General features: G+C 41.9%; 1 protein-coding gene across 4 annotated transcripts in view; it reads right to left on the bottom strand.

The window, feature by feature from the left end:
- Positions 1 to 16,889, bottom strand: part of DMXL1 (Dmx like 1) — a 133,213-nt gene extending 116,324 nt beyond the window's left edge. For all 4 annotated transcript variants that reach the window (XM_084833929.1, XM_084833932.1, XM_084833930.1 and 1 more), the window contains exons 1-2: positions 16,560 to 16,889; positions 7,426 to 7,551 (exon numbers count right to left, since the gene is read on the bottom strand). In XM_084833929.1, the coding sequence (XP_084690055.1) occupies positions 7,426 to 7,551; positions 16,560 to 16,646 (213 nt within the window). In that variant the 5' untranslated portion in view covers positions 16,647 to 16,889. The remainder of the gene's footprint in view (positions 1 to 7,425; positions 7,552 to 16,559) is intronic.
- Between the last annotated feature and the right edge of the window lie 769 nt (positions 16,890 to 17,658).

Here is a 17,658-nt window from a genome sequence, read left to right as displayed (position 1 = left end):
CATAGCCTTAAGCTTGTTTGTATCCCCACCCAAAGAATCATCATCTAGGATAAATGGAAACTTTTCAGATGATCTTAAAATTAAACAGATGGTCATATACAGCTCTGTAAAGACCCAGATACATCTAAAAAGCTTTGGGTTGAAAGTTAAAAGTACATATTTAATTATGCTTCTTTGATTCATATGGTACATGGATTTTAAAAATGGTAAGACAGGGATCTCCATAAAAAGAGATCAACCTGTAATCAGAAACATTGTAAGAAATGTTTGATACAGATCATGATTAGCCACACCTGGGTGTCAAGTGTTCTTTGAAAAAAAATAATTGAAGGGTTTTAATGTAAAAGGTAAAAGGAACATTTACAAAACCAAAAACAGAAAAAAGGAGACTCAGTTTTTGAGGTAAAGTTAAGGATAAGCAAGGGTAAAATCAAAGTTGTACACAAAAATTGTATATTCATCGGAATAAAGCAAAAATAGAGCTATCAATAGTTTTATCTTACATGACGAGAAGCAGAAAGGGTTTAGGGAAATGAAGAAAAATGGGTTAAAAATATAAACTTGAACTATCATTGATCAGAACCATATTTCTACTTCCATGATAATCGACACAGGTTTCTTTAATAAACCTTAGTAATTGTTTTCATGGACTTTTCTTATTTTAAAAAGGTAAAATTCAGTAAATGGTATATAATACAATTTTCTCCTAGAAATCTTGGATAAATGTAGTGAGATTAGAATTCAAGAGCTGAGAGAAAGTATTATAAAAGCAAGCCATCGGACTGAGCTATGTACATGTCAGCATGACTGGAATTCTGTCAGAATTACACAGAACCTAAAGTAGTTAAAGCAATAAGCAACCACAAAGTTGTGTGCTAAAAGAAAAGCAATGGAAACCATGCTGTACAATTTATCAAATAATGAAGCAGCCACAAAGTTAATCTCTAAACTGAATCAATGCCTGTATGATTCATTACGTTAAGGGAGGCTTTTCTGTGAAACTGAAGAAATGATCTGATCATTCCTCAAACAAATATTTTATTCAACCTACCAAACATATGCATTTCCTTTCTACCTTATGAAAATAAACTGCTCTAGTCTATGTAATAATTATTAGACCTTGCTTTGACCTATCAGTTATATGCATTTCATTTTTGTTTGCTACTTTATTTTTGAGTGGGTGGGAATGCACCAAGACAGAGTAAAGCAGGAAAGAGCAACACCAGAAAGAAGAGACGGCAAAACCTATCTTCCCATTGTTAACTTCACAAATGGTCATGGCTGCTTGTCATAAGGAAGACCCTACATGGGAATACTTTAAAGACATTCCTACGTAGTAAAAATAATAATAATGAACATCACATAGAATGCATATTGTCTGACCAAGATGACACGCTTTTTAAGTAAAAAAGAAAAGAAAAAAGGAAACAGTGGGTTGTTTCCAACTGGCGTCCCTCCACGGACAGAAGGGTCTTTGATTCAGCAGAGGTTCCTGTCAGTAGAATAAGGAGAGAAGCGACTTTCAGCAATTTTCCCTCTCCCTGTAGCCCTCCATGTCACCTCCCACACTGTTCCAAAGGATCCCCAAACATCTGGAACAGATTTAGGGAGTAGGGGTCTGGGGAATCACCAAAAATCACTTCCCTCCCTGTTCTGCTGATTAAAGTCTCTACTGGACGAAAGAGTGTTTTATTAGTGGAGAGACTCCAACTGGATACAACCTGCTCTAAAAAATACTCTTGTTGTAAATTAACATGGCTTTGTCGTTACATTACCACCACTGCTTAGGAAATATATGAAGTTACCTATGAAAAACTTGATTTAAATCAGTTATTTAAACTGACCTTTTTTCTTGCTGATTTAAATAATTGTTTTCCATTTAACACAGGCAATGAGCCAAGTCTTCCAAATGCCCATTAAAAAGAAGGAAGAGATTAAAACTATTTCTGGTTACTGGAAGACGAATTCTCCTTAGTCAGAACAGCTCCATAAGCAAGATTGAAGAGTGGAATACTTAATCCTTTTCTGATAAGAACACATTCTACAAAACCCATGGATTGTTCAACAGTGAACCCTTCAAGATGAACAACCTGATTGGAAGGAACTTACAATGGCTAGGATCCAGACTGGTGCAAGTGGCTGCTCAAACAGCAGCTCTGTGCTCTCTAAATGTCACGAAGTACCCTTTAGGGTAAGACCCTATAAAAAAGAGGCTGCCATTGGAATTAATATTTGCAGTTGTCCCGTTTGCAAGCAGAAATAGTTTCTGCTTGTGCATGAAGGAGTTCGATCTCCCGCAATAAGTATTGATAAGGAAATTTGCCAAAAGCATTTGAAATTAAAACTGCAATATGAAAATTATCATTGATGGAAGAGGAATTTTTCATGCATTGAATACATAATTAGCTATTAGATGGACACTAAATATCGCACTCCTCACACGAAGCTAACACTGTTTTCCTCTTCCACAACAACGTTGAAGTAAAACATAGATTCTCATTTTTCCCATTTTTACACAACCATTTAGTAGAGAATTTGCAGTGAAAATACATGTGGTGCTCCAGGTAACATGCAGAAAAACTTTGGAATTCTAGGTGATGAAAGTTAGTAAAGTGTATTGACCTTTCAGCCAGCCATTCTGTCATATGGATCTCAACTGCAAAGAGATCCTTTTGGTGGGAATAATTTTATGATTTCACTAGTATATTTAAATTCACACCTTTTCTAGTTACCTTTTTCCTTTCAGGATCTATGCTTCAGGATCTTTTCTTTCTGCAGTTTCAGAAAGAAAAGCAAAGGAGCCAAAGAGTTCAGAGAGCAGGTGTATGAGCACAGTCAACAACCCTTACCAGAAACATTTAGCAAGAGAAAGGAGAAAGCAATGTTTGGCTGAGATATATAAAGAATCAAAGAGAGTGCCAAGATGGTAATTGTTTGACCATACAAGAGAAGCTAAGTTTCCTGCAACTATAGAATACTAAAGCATGTTTTACTACATGGAAAATGCAATGGTACAAGAGGTGTTTACACGGTTCCATTGTGGCAGATCAAGAAAATCTTTCATATTTGTACCACCTTACTCTTGGTATCCAATTAGGAAGCTCAATAATTAAATGCCTCCAAGAGAGTTCTGGATTAATGAATGGGATCCCAATGGCTAATGCAATACAGCTTGGCCTCTTGGCATGATAGTAGTTAAAGTCATCTTATCTTTGAGGCTTCCCAGATGGGAGACAGAAGTGCCATTCCATCAGTAATTGATGACTGTCTCATTGATGCTCTTTACTGATAAAAAAGGAATCCTGGTTTTGTACTTGTGTCACCAGTAGGTCATGTCCATTTTAGATTTATAGTGACATCCTACTCACAGCATTGTAAACAACCATTGAAACAATTAGGTCAATCATAAACCATTAGGGCAATTGTAAACCATTGGCATACTTTGCCTTATTATCACACTATCAGATAAGGTAACAGGAAGGAGTTTCCCAAATCGTAATATAATGTGTTTGAGAAGGCATACTCAGAAGGTAGTTGGAGTCAAATAAATTATTTTTATTTTTATCATAAATTATTTATATCATAAATTGAGGTTTAGACTTCTGGAGGCCTTTCCCCTCTGCAAGGGTGGGGGACCTATTAAAATGGTCCGCCCCCGGAGATTAATGGATTCCGATGGATTCCAGAGGGCTCTGGGGAATTTTCCTGCTGGTATGGCTGATGCTCCTGTCGAAGCCCAGGTCGCTCTGTGGAATGCAGAGATGATTCGGGCGGTTGACACGATCGCGCCCAAGCACCCGCTCCCTCTGAGCAGAGCCCAGCCAGCTCCTTGGTATACACCTGAGCTGAAGGCAATGAAGCAAGAGGGGAGACGGCTAGAATGCAGGTGGAGGAAAACTTGTGCTGAGTCTGACCGAACACAGGTAAGAGCCCACTATCGAGCCTACTCTGTGGCGGTGAGGGTGGCAAAGAGGCAGTTCTTTTCCACCAGCATTGCATCTTCTCAGTGTCGTCCAGCGGAGCTTTTCCGAGTGGTTCGCGGCCTGTTACATTCTGGGCCAGGGAGAGAGACAGTGGAACCCTCGGTAGCACACTGTGACAAGTTTGCGCGGCACTTTGAGGATAAAGTCGCTCAGATTCGTCATGAATTGGACACCACCATTAATGCAGTTCCATTGGTAGAGGCGTTCAGAGCACCGTCTGGTCCAGTTTTATTGGATGAGTTTCAGTTACTGAGGCCTGAGGATGCAGACAAGGTGCTTGGCAAAGTCCGATCGACCACTTGTGTGCTTGACCCTTGCCCTTCATGGCTTATTAAATCAAACAAGGAGGGGTTGTCCGGCTGGGTCCAGGAGGTTGTAAATTCCTCCTTGAGAGAGGGAGTGGTGCCTGCTGCTTTAAAAGAGGCAGTAATTAGACCACTCCTGAAAAAGCCTAACCTGGACCCAGAGGATGTTAACAATTATAGGCCAGTGGTCAACATCCCCTTCCTGGGCAAGGTGCTTGAGCAGGTGGTTGTAGCACAGCTCCAGGCACTCTTGAATGAAACGGATTATCTAGATCCATTTCAATCGGGCTTCAGGCCTGGTTTTGGAACGGAAACTGCCTTGGTCGCCTTGTGGGATGACCTCTGCCGGGAGAGGGACAGGGGGAGTGCGACCCTGTTGATTCTCCTGGACCTCTCAGCGGCTTTCGATACCATCGATCATGGTATCCTTCTGGATAGGTTGTCTGGGTTAGGAGTTGGAGGCACTGCACTACAGTGGTTCCACTCCTACTTGGATGGCCGATTCCAGAAGGTGGTGCTGGGGGATTATTGCTCTGTGCCATGGCAATTGTGCCATGGGGTTCCACAGGGCTCTATTTTATCCCCCATGCTGTTTAACATCTACATGAAACCGCTGGGGGAGGTTATCCGGAGGTGTGGGCTGAGGTGCCATCAATATGCAGATGACACCCAGCTCTACCTCTCTTTCTCATCAAACCCAGGTGAGGCAGTGGCTGTTCTGAACCAGTGCCTGGGCACGGTAATGGACTGGATGAGAGCTAATAAACTGAAACTCAATCCAGACAAGACGGAGGTACTGTTAGTGGGTGGTTCGTCTGCCCGGCTAGGTGATATTCAACCTGTTCTGGAGGGGGTTGCACTCCCCCTAAAGGATCAGGTTCGTAGTTTGGGGGTGCTCTTGCATCCAGAACTGTCACTTGAGGCACTGGTGAACTCAGTGGCACGGAGCACTTTTTATCAGCTTAGGCTGGTATACCAACTACGCCCTTATCTGGACAGAGATAGCCTAGCTACAGTTATCCATGTTCTGATAACTTCTTGTCTGGATTACTGCAATGCGTTATATATGTGGGGCTGCCTTTGAAAACGGTCCGGAAACTTCAGCTGGTCCAAAATAGGGCAGCAAGATTGTTAACAGGGACTGGCCTGCGAGCTCATATTACGCCAGGACTTTTCCAGCTGCACTGGCTGCCAGTCCATTTCCGGGCCCAATTCAAAGTGCTGGTGTTAACATTCAAAGCCCTTAACGGCTTGGGGCCAGGTTACCTGAAGGATCGCCTCCTCCCATATGTGCCTGCCCGGACCTTAAGGTCATCATCAGCGGCCCTTCTCCGTGAGCCCCTGCCAAAGGAAGTGAGGCGGGTGGCTACTAGGAGGAGGGCTTTTTCTGTTGTGGCACCCCGGCTCTGGAATGAGCTCCCTAGTGAGGTTCGCCTGGCGCCTACATTGTACTCCTTTCGGCGCCAGGTGAAGACCTTTTTATTTTCCCAGGCATTTTAGCTTTCTAAATTTTTATCTTTGCTGTTTTAAATCTGTATTTTAAACTCCTGCACTGCTGCTAGATTTTATTGTGGTTGTATTGTTATATTGTGGTTTTAATGTTGTGTATATTTTGAATTGTTTTGTTGTGTGTTGTTTGGTTTTAATTTTTGTGAACCGCCCAGAGAGCTTCGGCTATTGGGCGGTGTAGAAATGAAATAAATAAATAAATAAATATTATTGTGTCACAAACATGCCTATAACATGTCAGGGGATTCAGGAAGGTTTTATATGTATGTTATTTATCTCTATAAGAAATACTATTTATACGTGTTGATTTAAAAGAAATGTATCCTTAGTAATGTGAACATACATTCATGAAGTATTTATTTTATTTGTTTCATTTCTATACCGCCCAATAGCCGAAGCTCCCTGGGTAAAACCATCTAAACATGTTTAATAGCCTCAAAAGAGTACAGAAGGGATTCTGAACACATGGAATTGGGTGTTTTCTCAAGGAGAACGTACCCTATCTTTAATTGCCTGCAGAATGAACCTGGTAAGCTTCATGCTGACAATTATTCAGACTGATACTGTTATTGCTCTACTTAGAAGCTTTGACTTTATGATGATGAATGTATCAGGTGTTTGACTCTATGCATGTATTTAGTATTGTTGTGCTGATATTTTTATAGTAAAAGAACAAAAGACTAATCTTGTCAGAGAGTGATTTCTGGAAATAAAAAAATCCTGTATGACCAATAACTAGAGTAAATAATTCATCTTACTCTACGATGGCAACTGGTTTTGGGAGGAGTTTGGTTAAAAAGATGGCTCAGGGTTGCCTATATACTAGTAACATATTTTGAAAGAACCTCTGAACCACAACACATGTCACACCATAATATTAGGTAGGAAAGTGAAACAGAAGTTCATTGTGGAGATCAGAATGATTGTTCTCTTAACAGTTTCTCTTTCAGAGATTACTTCAGGTCTTTCCAAACTTTGATAAACACCAAAGGCTATATAGCCTTAAATCTGTTTAAGATAACTCAATCTCAGCTGAAACATTTAAAAAGTTGTGATATTTCTTGTAAAAATACATTCTTACAGTTGCCTCATGTATCTTCTCCTATCTGGCTATCTCTTCTTAATACCACTCCTAACGGCTCTGGTACATGTTAATACATTTGAAGTAGCACGAGGGCCATTCAATCCTTTGCTTCAAGATGCTATGTTTCAACACTGAGGGTCTTTAAATGAGCTAGTCCTCAAATGAAATAGAAAGTTATCACCCCATGAACGAATTTTACCACCTCTGCCAGGAAATGTTTCAACTTGTTTGGCATCTGCTTCTTCTGAAGCGGCTTTCTTTGTGCAGCCTTAGTCCCACATGAACACAGAATGTTGTACCATAACTATGACTAAACTGAACTTATAATATCAGGCTCTGGAATATAAACACTAGAAGTGAAATTGAGCATTCACACAGCTGCACGCAGGATTTTATCTGTTTATATGCAGGTATTTGTGAATGGCTCAGAGAAGAAAGCATCTGAAGAGTTTAATATATAGCCTTACTATAAAAGATGGTACTGCAAAATATGTGTTACAACAAACCAGAAAAAAAATTAAACAGAAATACTACGACGGCTTACCTTCCCTTGCTGCATAGAGCAATCTACACATCCCACTTGTATATTTCCATGTTTTGCTCCAGGAATTATTTGTAATCTTTCAAAATCAGTCCCCAATATCACAATATCACAGCCTGATGCATATGCCTAGAAAAACAAATTGATTGTTATTATTGCAATTATTGCTTTATTTCTATAACGCCCAATAGCCAAGGCTGTCGGGGTGGTTCAAATACATTACAAAACGTAATAGAAAAATATACAAAACTTAAAACCATTTCACAGCTAAAAACACTTACAGTGAGATACTGGAACCTGACAAAAGAACTGAGATTAAAATTCCATCATATGCTGTCAAACGGCTGGGAGTAGAGGACTAGCGTAGAAAAGATGACAATGTTGACAGCCGGCAGAGATCAATGTGGGGGTCATTCCACAGTCAGGGGGCTACCACCAAGAAAGCCCTCTCCATTGCTGCCACCCTCCAAGCCTCCCTTGGAGGCTGCACCCAGAGAAGCAGACCTCTGATGGATCCATAGCATCCTTAGGGCCAGCATGTAATAAGCCCCAGACAATCTTGAAGAGCTCAACTGGATGAATTCCATAGAGACAGATATATATTGTTTCATTGCCGCCCTTACTGGCCCTGAATATACCAACCGTAAGCAAACACCAGTGTTCAATTGCATCCATCAGGAGATTTCCTTCATCTGCACTCAAGCCGTCTCTTTCATCACTCTCAGCTCCAGGGTCTACCACGGAACTGTACAAGCTCTACTGCAGAAAGGGCACTCAGGAGGAATCATGTCAAGTGCCCGGGTCAGTTCTGCATTCCACAGATTGACCAGAGTTTCAATAGGAAAGCCAGAAATATCAGCTGGAAACCCCCCCCCCCCGCCCCCTGCTGTCGGGAAGCCATCCAGATCTATTAACCTCCTGGGGTGGACCATCTTAATAGTTCCCCCACGATTGCAGAGGGGAGTTAAAATCTTGAATAAATAAATGTTCCCTCTTTTAATTTTTTGAACACAATCAAAAGAAAAGCATATTTAATATTTAACTAACATTTACAATTCACACCATACATTTCTCTAGTAACATGATTTGTTTATCCAAAGACTGATGAAGTAAATCATCCTGAACAAAAGTGAACTGTTGTGATATTTATAAAGTGGCTTTCCTCCAAGTAGCAACAGATTTATCCTGACTGGATAACAGGTAAGTTATTTCAATCATTATCTTCAGACTATTTCAGAAAGATACAGCTCTAGCGAACAAATACAAGAGTCCACACACTTAGACAAAATAAAGTCCATATCAGAGATTTTATTTCATAGAACGCACCATACATTGATGACTAGCAGCTTTCTTTCTCCCCTCCTCCCCTTACAGAGTCCACTAGAACCAACGGTAAGCAGGAGGAGAAGACTTTGCGAACTCTCATCATCATTTCTGTGAATAGTCTACTGCGTTAATGACATATTATTGTTCTTAACTGATCTCATGTAAACTGCTCTGAAAGCCCTATTGGCTGAAGAGCGGAATAAAGACACTTACAATAAATATAAATGTAGTTGGTACAGAATGTGGCATGTCAAGGTTCTGTTAAAACATTTCTTCAAGAACAGCACTTGGGGACCTGCAACAAAATATTGCCCTGTAACCCCTAAACCCTAAATGTAAAAAATTATCAAACCATGGGTTATGAAGCTGGCTTGTTTCAACTAATCATAATTAAGGTTAGTGTTACATCCAAACCCTAAACTGTGATTGAAATTGGAAGTAAAATATTTTGATCTCCTTGCAGCCATCCTGGAGAAGGAGAGGGGAGAACAGAACGCGTGAGCCTCAGGCTCATGCACATAACGATAAACTGTTGTTCACTGTTATATCCAAACTAGGCCATTTTCTGAAGCAGAGAGGCACATTAACAACATGTAACAATGGAATACTAGGCTCCCTAAAAAATTACTCAGGCATATCAGTAACACGAGCCCTTCAATATCCTTCAAATACAACTTAGCTGAAAGTGTCAGAACAAAGCAGCGTTTCAAAGAGCGAATGCAGTGTCTCTGGCACCCACACATCTTAACACGAGATCAGCTTGAGGTTGGCTTCCTCCTCCAAGGGGTTCCCAAATGACACAACACACCACCACCTTTGTTTCTCAGATAAACTGATTATTAGAGAAACAGCACAATCTGATTAAAACCGAAGTACTGCCAGCTCAGGGTTAGTTAACTGGCTAGATATACAGTTGAGTCTTCAGGCTGCTGGTTCTCCAGCTTCACTGTGGAGCTCCTTCCCATTCCCCCATGGGAGGAAATTGTGCTCACCAGTTTTTCCTATTACTTTGATGGGTTTTTTTGTAATCAATATGTTATAATTCATTCTCCAAACAAATAAGCTATTACTACTACACAGTACCTTGCAGAGACGTTGGATGTATTAGAATGAAGCAGACACATCACATACTTTAATCCCCTGCAGCATATGGTCACTGCTAACCGACAACTAAAATGTGATGCTCTTGCTTTATATAGTTCTGGTGTTTCTGCATGGATCTAGACTCTCAGTGTTATGCTGGTTGCTAAAATACTGATCCTGGCACCTAGGGATTTAAATGTGGTATCAGTGCTGGCCCAGGGTTTTGTATACATTGGCTGCAGGAACTAACAACCTGTTCAGTATGATAAACTCTACAAAACTAATCAAAATACTCCCATGTTAGTCCATTAGGGAAAAGGAATCCAAAAACCAACAGTGCCATAATACCTTTCTCGACCAATTAAGACACCATAAAAATAGTGATCAATCTTGAGTTTGCTAAAACTCTTCTTCAGGCTAAATCTTAACCAAAAAACGGGGAGTGAAAGAAATTGCCAGGCATGACGAAAACCTGTTTGCAGTTTTTAATAGTATTAAAATGGAATAGAGAAGGTGTTACACAAATATGCATGTTTATTCATACAAATCACCTATTGAATTCAATGGGATTTACTCCAAAATCTCTATAGGATTGCAGCCCTAATTTAATTAGCTAGTGTTAGGTGCAAAAAACTTCAAAGTTGAACCAAATCCTACTGGAGTAAAGAAGAAACACTGGATCCAGAGCTTACTTCTCCCAGCAGTAGCATCCTGTGAGAAGAAATCCACTCAAAAGCTCCCACCCGACAAAAGGTAAGGGTAACTGATTTTTCTGATGGAAGCAAAAATCACTTCCCCCTACTACTTGCAGCCCCTAACACCAGTGCAGTGTCCTCCAGGACCATCTCCCACACTGTTCAGGAGGATTCCCCCTTGATGAAAATTTTCTCCTCCCCTGTTGCCTATTATGCTGATTGATCAGAAGCCTTCCACAGACCCTTCTCCTTTGGAGAAGCCAAAGTCAGAAATGTCTATTCCCCCTTAGAAAATATTAAATCTAGCTGATATTCAGATCCATCCTACAACACAATCAATGGATTTCAATGCAACAGTATTAGAGCTACCATGCGCAGGTAGTGCCAACTGAACTGAATTACTGTTTTAATCAAAGGAACCATCTGCCTCATTGTCTCCCTTGACATACAGTTTATTTTAAATCTTGAGTGTAGAGGGAAAGTTCTTCTTATTAAAAAGTTAATTTCCCTCCTCACACAATTTTCTTTGCCTACTTTTAGAAATGTCTCATGATGGAAACCATAGGAAGAAAGAGTTGAACTTTAATCCAAACAGGATTAAACCTTCCGGGTCACCTCTAAGGGAAAAATGCCTGAAACTATTTCTGATGTAATCACTTCCTTGCCTTCACACCAACAAGCAGTTTCTGTTGACATTATCATGTTACTGGACTATTTGGTAAACAATGCTTATGTTCGCTAGTTCACTTTTAAAATAATGAAGAACCTATCAGACCTTGAAGAACTAGAATTTACTAGATGGTGCCATAGTAAAAACATGGTGAAGGGTTGATAGCACTCTGCACGCACAAGGTACCAGTTTCAATTTCTGGCACCTCCAGTTAAATAAAGGATCTTAGGTAGTAAGGGTGGAGGAGACCCTGCAGGAAACCTTAAAGAACTGCTGCCAGTCCAATAAACAAAACTAGGCCAGGTGACAGCGACCAATGGCCTATAAGGCAACTTCATACAGTTATATTTGGAAAGTGGAAACATGTTTAGTCCCTTATAAATATTAGGGAAATACTAAGCAGTAGCGAAGTTTCCACTCAACTTTATAGTTTAGGGTTTGTAAAAATTTGTCACGGCCTAGTGTTATTCTGGCTAATATGTCCTTTAAATGTCTTTAAAACTACTTGTTATAATGTTTTGCAAGTGTAATACTTTGCCTGTGCTATGGGACTGCTTCCACATTCCTTAGAATACTATGCAGAAGACCAGCAGTAGCCTCTACCACCTTATTCTTTCTCCTATCCCCCCTACTACCTCCACTCCAAAAAGCATCTTGCATGATTAGCTGCCCTGCAAATGGTTTCATCAGCTTAGCTGCAGGCCATACCTAAGGAGAGGTGCTACCCCAAGCAATTCCTCAAAGTAAACTAAAATAACTTGAACTGAATGACAGCAAAACATGTGAGCAAGTGAAAAATCAGTATCTCTATTCTCTATGCTTTAATACATGTCACTTCCAAATACTTCACAGGATTGGGCAGTCACTTGACATTTTCAGGTGCACTGTGATTAGCTGAAACTTTCACCAGACCCTTGAATTTTAAGCCATCTTTGCAACTCAAATTTTTGCTGTGTATCTTCACTGATGATGGATTAAATCCAACGTCACACTAGGAGACATCAGCTACTGTGACAGGCCTTTTTCTCTCTCCTCCCCGATGCACCTCTGTGATCTTGACGGTGTGCAGAGGGCAGAATCACCTACTCCCAGTTCTGCTGACAGAATGACTTCCATCAGCAGAATGACACCACTAGATACAATGCAAAGGTCCCCAATTATAAAGTAGACAGCTCAAAGAATTTCCCTCATCAATGCAGTTCCTCTCTGGATGTCAATAAGTCATACCACAAGCCACGATTACCATGACAGCATACATTGTAGATCACAACCCAGAGGCTGCTCCTTTTACAGCTTTTTCACAAGTGATAATGTTTTCCCATTTATATTAGATTAGTCCACTATTTCATTAAACTAAAATAAGCAACAAGTCATTGTTTTTGAAATAAAACAATTTTTTGAAAATCCTCTAGACAATCATTATGTAGAACTTCCATCAGTCATTCTTATCTACATAAGTATTTATTTAGCATAAAACAGGAAAAAGCACTATTTATTTAAAACATTTGTATCCCGCCCTATATCATTAAGATCTCAGGGCGGCGTACTGATAAAATCAATTTGAGCAATATGAAACAATAATTGAAACAACTAAAAACATATTACACCATTAAACAAGCTAATACCAATTAAAATCTAAAACAATAAAACAATTAAAACACTGTGCTACTTTAGGGAATGCATTTAAAAATTTAGGGAATGCACCAAAAGCTTTGGTTAAAAGCCATTGTTTTTACTTGGCGTTGAAATGAAACCAATGTACACGCCAATCGGGCCTGCAAAGGGAGGGCATACCACAATTGGGCTGCCACAGCAAAAAAAGGCCCTCTCTCATGTCCCACCATAGTGTATGTCTTGCACTGGTGGGACACAGAGGAGGGTCCCTCCAACAGATCTCAGTCCTTGGGCAGGCATACATAGGGAGAGGCGCTCCCTCAAATATCAAGGTCTCAAGGTGCTTAGGGCTTTAAATGTCATCACCAGGACCTTGAATTCTGACCGGAAGCATGTTGGGAGCTAGTGCAATTCCTTCAAAACTGGTGTTATGTGATCTTTATGAGGTGTTCCAATCAGCAGTTTAGCTGTGGCATTTTGCACTAGCTGCAACTTCTGAGTCATCTTCAACGGCAACCTCACATAAATTGCATTGCGGTAGTCTAATCGGGAAGTTACCAGTGCATGTACTAATGTGGCTAGGTTATCCCTGTCCAAGAAAGGCTATAGCTGGTGGATCAGCCAAAGCTGGCCCCAAGTACTCCAGTCCACGGAGTCCACCTGGGACTCCAGTGACAGGAATGGATACAGGAATACTCCCAAGCTACTCATCATGCTCCTTCAGGGGGAGTGCAACCCTATCCATGACAGGTCACTTACCCAATTCCCAGACTCGGGAATTGTACAACTAGTACAAGTTGTACAATTCCCTTGTACATCTAGTACAAGGACAGGTATTTAAATCCCATTTACACCTAAGTCTTCTCTGAAAACAAATAGAAATGACAATTTAGAGTTTTCACACACTACAATTTTTCCATCTTTTCCCCATTTTTGTCTAAGTTTGGTACGAAACAAGGTTTACAACTACAAAACATGCTAGACCTTAAATCTACATAATGCTAGGGCCAAACCAGATGTGACTATGTCATCACATTACCACTTTATATATGAATAGGGTGGATGAGAACTTGGAAAACATTTTAAGACTAAAAAGAACATGCAAATATGAGATCAGAACTGAAGTTTCTCCACTCCTGCATCTTATCTCCCTGAAGTCAGTTGCTCCAGGCATTTTTCTTCATTTCTAGCTTCATTTCATTTCAAGGGGTGAGGGCAGGGGGAGGATCAATAGCATGTTCCTTTTACTGTTAAAGACCTTCTACCTCATTTTATATATGATTGGGGCAGAAACATACGCCTGCCACTGTGACATCTAGTCTGACCCAAAAGCGCAACCTTATGCATGTTCAGACAGAAAAAACTCCATGGTGGCTGGGGAATGCTGGGAGTTGTAGGACTTTTTTCTGTCTAAACATGCATAGAATTGCACCTTAAGAGGAAGAGCTATTATGATTCTGCGCTCGAATGACCATAATAAAGAGTGATTGATTGATTATGATTCTGTATTCCACAGTAAATATTCTACATAATCCAAGAGGCAAGGATTTATATTGCATGTTACTTATTTAAAATTAAACATTTCTATAGCCACTAAGCATCAACATAGATGTGGTTACCTAATTATTCAACTATTTGAAAAGAAAAAAGCAGCTTTTAAAAAAAGAAATATTTGTAATATTTTCCAAGACACATGCCACCACTACGTTGGATGAATAGCCAACAGTCTAATAGGGATACAATTTGCATATTATTTTTAAGTTCCATTAATTTCAGTGGTGTGTGTTTTGGTAAACTCTGAGTTGCAGATAGCAGCCAGAAAGGCTAGATACCTCAGTTCATAACTTGGATAACTACTCACATTTATGCTTTTCCCTGCTGTTGTAGAATGTACAGTGGAAAAAGACATGTTACAAAGCTGAACAAATATATAACATGGCAAATCTAGAATATATGCTCCAAAAAAGTATATCATAATTGGATACAACGCCGTAGCTTTTCACAGTTTCTAGCACTCTTAGAAGTAGTGCTGCAAACACTCTGAAATAACCCTACTAATGTTTATTATTTATTTAATCAATTTCTTAGCAGCCTTTCAAGATCATAGTTTTCCAAGAGCAGCTTACAACATAAAAACAATACAATTCAACACATATAAAAATCAATCATTTCTGGTCTACCTCTGCAGCAAAACTAACAGTTTGATAGTTTTATTCTGAAGAGGTATTGCCTGATAAATACACAAACAATATATAAGGGTCAAATGATATAAAAATGAAAAGGCAGAAACACAGAAATATCCTGGAGAATAAAAGCTCTTCCTAATAAATATATTTCATTGTTTCACCATCTGGTGGTATTAAAAGGCAAGGATAAAGGCCTCCCTGCAAACAACATACAGTAAGAAAATAACAGGAACTGTGTCGTGGGGGGCACCCAAATCTGATCCTTCATTCTCACTGTTATTAACTATAAAACTATAAGGCAATTTTCCAGATGGCTGAGAGCTGTTTTCAAGTTTGTCTTATTTAATTTATTCATTTATTACATTTCTATACCGCCCCACAGCCCCAAGCTCTCTGGGTGATTTACAAAAGTTAAAGTTACAAATGATTGATTGCCCTATCTGTCACACACTTTGCCAGCACAACTGTGCAAAATGGAATATTTTACACTTGAAAACTGGATGTACAAGCGCTACGTTACACGTCATATAAACTTGACTTGCAAGCATTTCCTCTGGATTCAAAAGCACAGGTGTAAGTGACATAACAAGCAGGTCATCAATCAATTAAAGGACCAGCCTCAGAAACAAGCACCTATATGGAAAAAAAACCCACTAAAAGCGCAATTCTATGCATGTTTAGGCAGAAAAAAGTCCTACAACTCCCAGCATTCCCCAGTCAGCCATGCTGAGGACTGCGCACTAAGCTACTCAAGGCATTTCCCTATTACTACAAGCCTATTATATCTCTTGGGCAGCGAAGTGTTGCCCTTCATCTCTCTTTATATGCACTGCTTCATATAAGACCAGAACTCAGCCTTCGAACATTCACACCTAAAACAAGTACGGTAGTAATAATAATAATAAGGGAGATACCCTCGAGCATGTGAAGAATGCCTTTATGGGCCTGAGGCACCTGGAGCCCAAGCCAGCATCGCCCCCGCGTCCCCTCTGAAATTCACCACGATTCATACATGGTGAGTTTAACCATCCGGCAGATAACGGGTGCATTACCGTGACAGTGTAGACAGCATCCGCAGTAGGAAAAATGATTGGGAGTGGAAAGAGACGGGAGCGGAGACCGGACGCCTTCCAAGACAATCCACCCAGCCCTGTCACCGCAACCGGGAAGGCCCGCATCCCCCGCGCGCTCCCCTTCCGACATCAACACGGGCTCGGCTCCGGGTGAACGGGCGGGTCGCGCGCGTGTGAACGAGGCACCTGCTAAGCCAGCCAGCCCCACTCCCACCATGGCCACCCGGCGCCCCTGCCCTGGCGCAAGCTGCCTGGCGCCCGCGAGGCGGCTCTTCTTCGCCGGCCGAGGTCAAGCTCTGCCCAGCGTAGGAAAGAGCCGCGAAGAGGGCAGCGAGGGCTACTCGGCGGGGAGGACGGACGCTGGAGAGCGCGGCGAAGGCGAATGCCGAGGGGAGCGCAGGGCGGGAGCGCGGGGCGCGCTGCTGACGGGGAGCCGCTGCCGTGTTGGCCTCCGAGCGGAGGGCGGGGGAGACCCGGCAGGAAGACTCACCGTGAAGGGATGCCCGCCGACGTTCCCCACGGAGAAGCAGTTGCCCCCGGGGTTGACAGCCCCCGTCAGGACCTGGTGCAGGTTCATCGCCGGACCGCTCTCCTGCTCCAGGCCGGCCGGCCGGCCAGCCCACCTACCCCGCTGCGGAGGCGCTCGGCCGCTGCTAGCTCCGCCGGAGGAGGAGAGGGTGACGGCGGCACACAGCGCGGGGCGGGGCCTCCTCAGAGGAGCCTCCCCCTCACGGGCAGAAACGGCGTCGTCTCCCGACCCAGGGCGCGCGCGATCCTCCTTCCTCCGTCACATCAGCTCTCGACCAGCCCTTCTCCGCCTATAATACCGCACCGATAGCTCGTGAATCGAAACATCGCGAGATCAATGAAACGATGACGTATTCTGCTCACCCAGCAACTTTTTTTTTCCTTTTACTTTTCCCATCTCTCCCGTCAGCTGTTTGTAAATGTACGCATGCGCTAAGGCTTTGGTTTTTTTTTTTAAAGAGTTGGATTTACATGAGCATGCGCAGTTGCGGACGATAGACCCTGGCGTTGGACGCGGGGGGGGGGGGGACATATAGCGCTATAGTCGGTGAATTCCGGAGAACTGCTTGGCGCAGGCGCATTGATACTTTTGCGTCTCCTGGGGAAACATCGGCTTAGGGGAAAGCCCGATACTGGCGAGGGCGCGCACGACAGCGCTTCGCAGAAGGCTTAATAAAGTGCAGGGCGCGGTTGTTATCACGTGTTCGTGATCGCAGAGGGGAGTTGGTAGACTGGTTGGGTGAAGAAGATGAGCCGGTATGTTCCGTTTCTGCAGGGCGCGTAGTCAAAGCTTCAGATCAAATGGCCCAATAAATAAACGACCTGGGATCCGAGGAAATCTGAAAATATAAGGGATACAGGTAGCGTTCTAGATCCCCCTTTTACACTGCAATCCCATACATGGCTACTCAGAAGTAAGTCCCCTTGAGCTGAATGGGACCTACTCCCAGGTAAGCGTATATAGGACTCGGAGTTGCAGGTGTGCCGTTAAAAATAAAAATATGTCACATTACAGGGAAAAGCAAGCGCTGGGAAGGCGATGCAAACTCAGGGTAGTGTTA

The sequence above is a fragment of the Heloderma suspectum genome, chromosome 2 (genome assembly GCF_057233095.1).
Source record: "Heloderma suspectum isolate Gila_16-S chromosome 2, 16-S_ref, whole genome shotgun sequence".
Taxonomy (NCBI): domain Eukaryota; kingdom Metazoa; phylum Chordata; class Lepidosauria; order Squamata; family Helodermatidae; genus Heloderma; species Heloderma suspectum.
This window is presented reverse-complemented; position numbering and strand designations above follow the sequence as displayed.